Source organism: Urtica dioica, chromosome 1 (genome assembly GCF_054948205.1).
Source record: "Urtica dioica subsp. dioica isolate 48M chromosome 1, U.dioica_male_clone48M_v1_H2, whole genome shotgun sequence".
Taxonomy (NCBI): Eukaryota; Viridiplantae; Streptophyta; class Magnoliopsida; order Rosales; family Urticaceae; genus Urtica; species Urtica dioica.
Window position 1 is genome coordinate 16,956,278 of NC_142756.1, and position 9,282 is coordinate 16,965,559.

The following is a 9,282-nucleotide window of genomic DNA, read 5'->3' on the forward strand; positions in this document are numbered from 1 at the left end:
TGACGTGGATTAAGACACCAGATGTCACAGCACAGATGTTCCAAACAACATAGAGAACAACAATTTTACCAATAAAAAAAACAAATACATAGTAACAACATCTTTTAATGCCTAAAAATACTTGACATCTTATTTAAAATTCAGTCATATAAAATGTTTTTTTGTATCAAATTATTGCCCTTAAAGTTAACCTACTGAGTGTTTTCTTTATTAAACTAATAATTAGTAGTGATAATGATAATTTGTAATTTAATGTGATAAAAAAATTCTCATGACATAGGTTGATTGCTATTTTTTTTATCATAGTTGTACATATTACTAACCAATATTTCATTTCAATCAAGCTAAAACCTTTTATAAAGGAGAAATTGCCCCATTTGTCACCAAATTTATAATTTTTTCCCACTTTCCACCAAAAGACTAATTTTTCCCAAAATGCCACCATCTATGTCAACAATGTTGACATCTATTTTTGCCCTTCACTATGAGATGTCAACGTTGCTGATATAGATGTCAACAATGTTGACATCTCGGTGGTATTTTGGGCTAAATTAGTCTTTCGGTGGAAAGTGTGAAAAAATTATAAAATTGGTGACAAATAGGGCAATTTCTCTTTATAAAATTTCCTCGAGGATAAACTCCTAAAGTCCCAAACAATTTATGTGTATCTCAAGCTTTGTACTTGGTGTGATGTCCTATAAAGAGACATCTGTGTCCCCAAAAATTGACAATATACTAAATATCAACTACGAACAACCACAATGCATCTCTAAATTGAAGATAGAGATAGAGATCAAGTTGCAATGCATCTTCAAACGCATCTCTATTCTTCATATTTTGAGATGAATTGAATAGTGTATCTCCAAATATTGAGATGCACTATTCCATCTTAATATTTGCCCAAAACTTTTAAAAATTATATAATTAGCCCAAAATTTAATTTATAACTACAATTTAATATTTTATATGTATTATGTATTTATTTGTAAATTAGTGTATTATAAAACTTATTGATTAAAAACAACTCATACTTGAAAAAAGAAATTAAAAGTACTAGAATGGAAATCACAATATTTGACATAGACAATTAAAAAAACATTAGGACATTTAAAAATTACATCATTAAAAAACTTAAGTTACAATATTACATAGACGACAAAAATAAAATAAAAAAAAAGATCAAGACATAAATAAAAACTTAAAGGCACAATAAATAAAAGCAAACTACTTGGACTAAAATGAAAGTCCAATAGCTCGAAAAATCACTTCCAAAACCTCCAATATTATCAAATATTTTCCCAAACACATTTGTGGAAATTAGAAGTACCAGATTGTTATAGTTGTTCCTCATATATTTTATGGTCAAAATGGTCAACTATTGTGTAAACTATTCGGCACCTGCAAGGTCATAAGAAAAAAAAAATTCGCCACGCAACAAGAGGCATGTAGAAAAGACGTTGAGCGTGCATTTGGAGTTCTTCAATCGCGGTTTGCTATTATTGCAGGACCGGTACGTTTTTGGCGCAAAGAAATATTGCATAACATAATGACAACCTGCATCATTTTGGAAATATGATAATCGAAGACGAGCGTGATTTAAGTGCTCGAATCGAAGAAGTGGCTGCACCGCCTCTAGAAGTTGAAATGGTGGTTGATGAAGATGTTCGGTTTCAATAATTTATGAGTAGATACAGAAAAATAAGAGACAAAGATGCACATTTTGCCCTACGTAATGCACTAATAGACCATCCGTAGGAGAGATATACAAATTCTTAAGTCTATATTTATATATTTGTTAATAAACTAATATCTTGTTGTGTTTTATTTATTTTTATTAATGTAATGCATTTACTTATGTTGTGGTGTGTTTTTTTATTTTATTATTGAAAGTCCAGATCTATCAAAAGTAGTTAACCTGTTAAGTGTTGTTAAGAGGTGTAATAACCATTGCAAAGACAAAAGCAACAAATAGAAAGTAAACAAATAAAAGTAAAAGACACTAAGAATGGTAACCGAGTTCGGCTTCAACTGCCTACTCTGGGGGGACATGAATCCCAGTGAAAAGATTAACTCCACTAGTCAATAGTATGAGTGCAATAACGGAATACACATGGATGATAACCTTCCACTATTCCTAACTCCAAATTACTCTAGATATGAACTAATGTATATGAACTTGCAGCCACTACTATAAAAGGCTAGGTTTATTCTCGTAAAAAAGACACAAACACTAGATAACAAAAGACACACTTTTACTTCAAAAAGATTTTGACAACATAAGTATGTAACCCTAACCAAGGGTGAGACATTTTCTTTTATAAGAGACAAACAAAAGGAATGTTCTCTAATCCGAAACAGAGACTGATGGCGCACATCCACCGTGGCTAGTTAAAAAGCTGTCAGCGAAGCCACATCGTATCCTGACAGAGAGAAATAAATGATGTCATGTGTGATGTGATGAACAACATGAGGGACAAGAGAATTGCCTTTACCAAAAGGCTTAACTCCATGTATCAACAATCTCCCTCTTTGGCTTTGAGAAGACAAAACTCTTATCTTGAAAACTGAACAACCATGCAGAACATATGATCACTCAACCTAGACGATCACTATGTCACAGTGACTGACAGAGGAACACATAATACAAGCGCAAGCTAAACACAGGATCTTCAAGGTATGTACTGTACAGTCACTCATGTTAGAGTGACTGGCAGAGGAAACAAAAAGAACACATTCACAAAGTACACTACTGCTATAGCTAGAAAACCAAAATCCAGAGTCAATATCAGTATTAGTTTTTTGTTATTGACTCCCCTTTTTTTCCAAACAAAGACAAAGAAAGAAAGAAAGAAAAATACACAGTAGCATAGAAAATACTACAGACCCAAAAGGAGTTTGAGGATGGAAAGGTAGGTAATGGGAAGGTTGATGGCTTCAGATCCAGCATGCTTCAGAATTTGAGAGTAAAAGAATTTCCCAAAGTCTATAGATCCACCATTTCCCAACATATAAATAAACTGAGCCAAAGCAAAGGAGACACATGTAGAGTGTGGAGTGGGAAGTCAGTTCTTCACTCTAATCTTGTGCAGGACATAATATTTAGAACTGAGAAGAGATGCTCGATAGAGACCAGACTCCGGCCAGCCCCTTTCCTCCTTGCCTCCAGAAAGTTCCTTGCTTAACTAAATTCGAGAAGGCATCTGATCTTCAGAAGAAGGAGCTTTAGAACCCAAGGACTCGTGAATAGCCTTTGGAGAGAACTCTATGCACTTGTTTCTCACAAACACCTTATGAAAGTTTAGAGATGTGGCATCGTCAATGTGATTTGGAAGGTTCACAATGAATTCATGAAAGAGCTGAGCATGATAGGAGCCCACAGAAGTCACTGAAGAGAACAAATCAGACTCCTTGAGGAGATCCACAATATCTATGTAGGCGATGGCTTCATTTGAAAGAACATGCTCAGGAGCAATGCTTCGAAGAATGACATATTTCCACATGCTCGCATTTTGAATGGTGTGGAAGGAAATTCTTGTGATGGAAACATCAGGAACTTCTTGCCTTGAAGATTTCTTCTTCTTCTTCTTTTTCTTCTTCTTCTTCTTCTCAGGGGCCCTTTCTTCTTCAACTTCTTCTTCTTCCACAATGTTGGTGACATGGTCAGCAACATCTTCAACTTCAGCTTCTCTTTAAGGGACTGAGTCTTGAGTCTTCTTGAAAAACTTCCTCTTCACAGTAGTCCTAGCATCTTGAACAACCTTTCTCTTCTTGGACTTGATAGCCTTCTTGATCCCATTTTTCTTGGGTTTCTCATTCTTCTTTTAACCCGAAGGGGGAACCACCACTTCGGTAGGATCAGCAGCAAGCCCACTGCTCATCACCTTTTCAAACTCCTCTGGGGTGATCTAACTCTTTCCATTCAGACCTTCTTCAGCTTCTTTAGAGTTGTACCCATAACCTTTGACTTCTCTGGTCATTTCAGCCAGAGTGGGGTTGTCAAATTCGTCATTGGCTTGGGGCGACTTGGGAATGTCAGATGATGTGTTCCCAACATTAGACTTCTCAGACTTCCCTAGGTCAAGCATAGCATCTACGACAGAGGTGACTATCTCTCTTTAAGGAACATCAAGGTGATGAGAGTTACTTTGTTGCATGTCAACATCATCAGCCTGGCCTTGCTCATTCGAGAGATCTTCATGACTAGGCGAAGGAATGTGATGAGGTACAACACTCGCTTTCACCTGAGGGAAATGGGGCAAATTTTCCCGAAGGTCCATACAAGCCCCCTTTGATGAGGAACTTCCGAGTGACTTATCGCCCCATCAGGTTTTCCTTTGATGAACCTAACACCATGCTTGTTGACTTAACCAATTATTTTCATAGGAACATTTGATTTCTTGGTCTTCTTCTCATAGGGAGACCCATTGTCTTAACCATTTCCCCATCTTGTAATCACCATTTTTCCGAGCAATGAGAGAGGAATAGCTGACCAAGAAGAACAGTGAAGAGGGAAAGAAGAATTCGAAAAGTAACTGCAAGTAGAACCGTACTAAAAAAGTAATGACGGCAGTTGAAAAAATCGCACCTCTCCTTGGGAAATAAACCGTAGAACCAAGATTAAGGAATAACCATTGAAACACTGCGTTTTGAAAAAAAAGAGAGCTTAGCAGAATGGGCCTTTTAGTGACCAAGACATAATCCCAAAACACGTCTTGATAAGCCCATTAATTGCTATAAGTTCGGGATACATACTCCCAAAGCAGAGTGAAGTTTCTCAAACTTAACCATATCCAACGGTTTCGTGAAAATGTTAGCCAATTGACCTTCTGTGTTTACATACTCCAGGGACAGGGTTTTGAAATTCACAAGATCTCTGATGTAATGGTGACGAATCTCAATATGCTTAGTTTTGATGTGTTGGATAGGATTCTTTGCAATGTTGATGGCACTGGTGTTGTCACAGTAACGAGTTACAACATCCTGAGGAACATCGTACTCCTCCAGTATATACTTTGATAAACTAGCTCTGTGCAAGCAGCTCATGCAGCTATGTACTCAGATTCAGCAGTAGATAGAGATACACAATTTTGCTTCTTATGGAACCAAGAGATCAGATTATTCCCTAAAAAGAAGCATCCTCCCGAGGTGCTTTTTCTATCATCTGAGTTACCTTCCCAATCTGTATCAGAGTACCCCACACGACAAAAATTTGTATCATAGGAGTAGAGAATATTGTAGTAGAGACGTTCCATGGATGTACTTGATAATTCTTTTAACGTAGCTTAAGTGAGTTGTAGTTGGATGAGATTGATATCTGGCGCAGACACCCATTGAGTAAGAGATGTCCGACATGCTGGATGTCAAGTAGAGAAGACTCCCAATCATGCTTCTGTACAGCTTTGTGTCAACAGGCTCAACTCCATCTTCTTTGGAGAGCTTGACTGTGGCAGAAGCAGGGATTCACTTTGGTTTTCCTGACTCAAGACCAAACTTCTTTACAAGCTCTTTTGCATACTTACTCTGGGATGGAAAATCCCCCCTTCAAATTGCTTGATTTGGAATCCAAGGAAGTAAGATAGCTCACCAACCATGCTCATCTCAAACTCTGACTGCATCTGTTCAACATAGTGGTTCACCATCATCTGAGACATTCCTTCGAACACAATGTCATCCACATAGATCTGAGAAAACATCATCTCAGAGCCAGAGCGCTTGATGAACAGGGTTTGATCCTTCACTCCTCTAATATACCCCTTCTAAGTAAGGTATTCTGCCAGACACTCATACCAGACACGAGGGGCTTGCTTCAGACCATACAAGGCCTTATGTATCTTGTAGACGTGATTAGGGAATTTAGGGTCCACAAACCCCTTGGGCTGCTCCACATAGACTTCTTCATTAAGGATCCCATTTAAGAAGGCACTCTTGACATCCATTTGGAACAGTTTGAACTTCTTGAACAATAGATACCGAGCAGCAGACGGATAGCTTCATGTCTGACCAGTGGAGCAAATGTCTCATCAAAGTCTAAGCCCTCGATTTATGAGTATCCATGAGCCACAAGCCTGGCTTTGTTTCTCGTGACATTTTCAAGAGCATCAAACTTATTTTTGAAAATCCACTTGGTGCCAATCACATTCACCTCATCAGGTCTGGGAACTAGTTTCCAGACATCATTCCTCTCAAATTGCACTAGTTCTCCCTGCATAGTATTCATATCCAGAACTCATAACTCATAGCCTCTGTGACATGCTTGGGTTCTATCCTAGAGGTGAAGCATGCATTGCTTATCATTTCCCGATAATTGACTGGCTCCTTCATTCTTGTAATGACTCATTCATACAAATTTCCAATAATAGCCTCTGAGGGATTATTCTTCTTCACTCTGCTAGACACCTTCTTAGCAGGAGAATCAGACGTAACCCTTTCTTATATGACAGTGGAAGTATCTTCCGTGTTTGAGACATCATCAGGAACACTAATAGAGATTTCAAGAGAAGAATTGTTAATGGCTTCATCTTCTTCAGAGACTCTGTTTTCATCATTTATGACCACGTTTCTTGACTCCATTATGCACTTGGTTCTCTTGTTGAAAACTCTGAAAGCAGCACCATTGGATGTATACCCCAAGAAAATAGCTTCATCACTCTTGGCATCCAGTTTCTTCCTTATTTCTATGTCGGCTAGAACAAAGCATATACTTCCAAAGATATGAAAATATTTAACATTGGGCTTCCTCCCCCTCTAAATTTCATAACTGGTGCAAGACATGCCAAAACGAATGGACACACAATTATGAATGTGGCATGCTTTGTTAACAACCTCTGCCCAGAAGCAATATTAAAGAGATTTTGCATGCAGTATGACACGAGCCATTTCTTGAATGATCCTGTTCTTTCTCTCGACAATCCCGCCATTCTGTTGGAGAGTAATGGAAGCAGAAAACTCATGCATAATCCATTGGGAGTTGCAGAACTGAAGAAACTTGTTGTTCTCAAATTCTTTCCCATGGTCACTTCGAATCTTCATAATATTCCCAGATGAGTTCTCTTTCTCACGTTGGAGCCGCAGACTTAGGATTTGGAAAGCTTCGAACGCTTCAGACTTTTGTCTCGGTAACTCTACCCAGGTGTACCTGGAGTAGTCATCAACAATCACTAGAATATACCGCATCCCTCCAAGACTTTCCACTTGCATAGGACCCATATGGTCCATGTGAAGAAGTTCCAACATGTGAGAGGTAGTGAGGAAGTCAACCTTTTCGTGAGAGGCACGAACCTGCTTTCCAACTTGGCATTGACCGCAAATTCTTCCTTCTTTGATCTTGAGCTCAGGCAGCCCTCGGACTACCTCTTTGGCAACCAAGTTTCCCAAGCTTCTTAGATTTAAGTGGCCAAGTCTCTTGTACCAGAGATCAGTGACATCAACTCAGCTCAAGAGGCAAGTATGGGAATTTGTTGATGGTGCGGTAGTACTTGTCAGGAGATCTCAGTCCCTTCATGTACACGGACTTATCTTCCCTAGTGATTGAACACTCATTTTTGGTGAAGGTGACAGTTAGGTCTTGATCACAAAGTTGATTGATGCTTATCTGATTCGCTTTGAGGCAATCGACAAGAAGGATGTTGTCAAAAATTGGTAGACCGGAGACATTCAGCTTTCCTTTTAAGGGCTGACCAATCTTCAGAATCTCATTCAAGTTAGAAGCCCCTGAGTTTAGCATCTTCACTGACTTGGTCATTTTAGTCAGGTCACCATTAAGCTTGGAAATTTGTTTCTTCAGACTTCCAATAACCGTGAGGAGATGAGATTTTTCAACTAGAAGGGATTCATTTTTGTTCTTCATCTCTTCAGGAGAACTGTCTTCAGTTCTTCAATTTCCTCAAGTAGAAGAGATTGCTTGGTTTATAGTTCTTCTATCTTGGATTTCTGTTTGAGGAAGACATTAGATTCATCTGCCCACTTAACAAAAAGAGTCTTATAGGCCTCCTAAAAAACTTCATCATTGAGTTCATCTTCCACTTCTCCTGAAAAAGACTTAACACTCCCTGACGATCCAGTTTGGGACATGATAACTTCATAAGCATGAAGAAGAAATTCATCACTAAGTTCGCCACTTCCAGCTTACTTGAAATCGTTAGAGCATTTAGAAGGAGCCAAGGCAGCTTTCCCTTTATTTTCCTCTAATGAAACTTCTTGAGAATCTACACTTTAAGCCATGAAGGAAAGAAAGTTGATCCCTCCATCTTATCCTGCGTCGTTTCCAGATTTGTTGTCTTCATCACTGAGAATGGTATTGTAGTTCTTCTGTTGACGCCTCAGATAGTTTGGACATTCAACCTGAATGTGTCCAAAACCTTGGCATTCTCTGCACTGAATCCCTTTATCCTTTAGATGCAAAATAAATTCCCCGATCATCCCTTCCTTTCTTGTTGTAGTTCCCAGGTTTGTAACCCTGAGAAATCTTGTCCCGGTTGAAAGGGGCAACTGATTGTCCTGATAAATTTGGTGAATTTTTCTCAAACTTCTTCATCAGCTTTCCATAGTTCTTGACAATCAAGGCCAGAGACTCTTCATATGATTTCGATGGCGCATCAACTTTAGGAGATGAAGGTTCTGAGGAGATGGACTTGAGTGCGAGACCTCTTGGTTTCTTCTCCGAAGACACTGAGAACGACATCTCGTAAGTGAGCAAGGAACCAATGAGTTCATCCACTTCATCACAGATGTGTCATGAACGTCATCAATAGTGGTCACTTTGATCTTGAATCTCTCAGGAAGAGATCTCGAGATTTTCTTGACAAACTTAGCATCTGACATGGGTTCTTCAAGAGAGTGAGACTCGTTTGAGAGATCTCTAACTCTCACGTAGAACTCACTGATTGCCTCTTCCTCATACATCTTCATGTGTCTCAAACTTGATGGTGACAAGTTGGAGTCGAGAATTCTTAACTCTGTCCGTTCCCTCGTACGTGGTTTCCAGGATGTCCCATGCCTTCTTGGCACTTTCACACGTGTTGATCAATCTGAAAACATTTATGTCAACAACATTGTAGATGACATTGAGGGCTTTTGAGTTAGATAGGACATCTTCGCCTTCTGTGGGACTCCATTCAATTTCAGACTTCTTCACATGGGTAACACCATCAGCCAAAAACGTTTTGGGGGCTTCCCATCATGTGGTAATAGATTTCCACGTTTTGTGATCAATGGACCGGATGAAGGCTCCCATCTTAGCCTTCTAGTAAGCATAGTTCTGTCCATCGAGAAGCGGAGCTTGAG

General features: G+C 38.8%; 1 protein-coding gene across 1 annotated transcript; it reads right to left on the bottom strand.

The window, feature by feature from the left end:
- Positions 1-3,905: 3,905 nt before the first annotated feature.
- LOC149407576 (uncharacterized) lies at positions 3,906-7,846 on the bottom strand. Its single transcript, XM_089620846.1, has 11 exons — positions 7,476-7,846; positions 6,870-7,375; positions 6,439-6,683; positions 6,143-6,202; positions 5,520-5,753; positions 5,261-5,436; positions 5,171-5,179; positions 4,753-5,047; positions 4,435-4,532; positions 4,242-4,343; positions 3,906-4,113 (listed from the first exon to the last, which is right to left on the bottom strand). Exons 1-11 carry the CDS (start codon positions 7,844-7,846, stop codon positions 3,906-3,908), a joined length of 2,304 nt encoding a protein of 767 aa, XP_089476972.1.
- Positions 7,847-9,282: the final 1,436 nt, after the last annotated feature.

Bases quoted from the DNA above. Each gene is read 5' to 3' on its own strand.
- LOC149407576 (XM_089620846.1), bottom strand. From the start codon at position 7,846: ATGAAGAACAAAAATGAATCCCTTCTAGTTGAAAAATCTCATCTCCTC. The intron at 7,376-7,475 runs GTACTACCGCAC...AAATCTAAGAAG, and splicing joins GGACTGAGATCTCCTGACAA to CTTGGGAAACTTGGTTGCCA. The intron at 5,437-5,519 runs GTAAGTATGCAA...GCCACAGTCAAG, and splicing joins GGGGGATTTTCCATCCCAGA to CTCTCCAAAGAAGATGGAGT.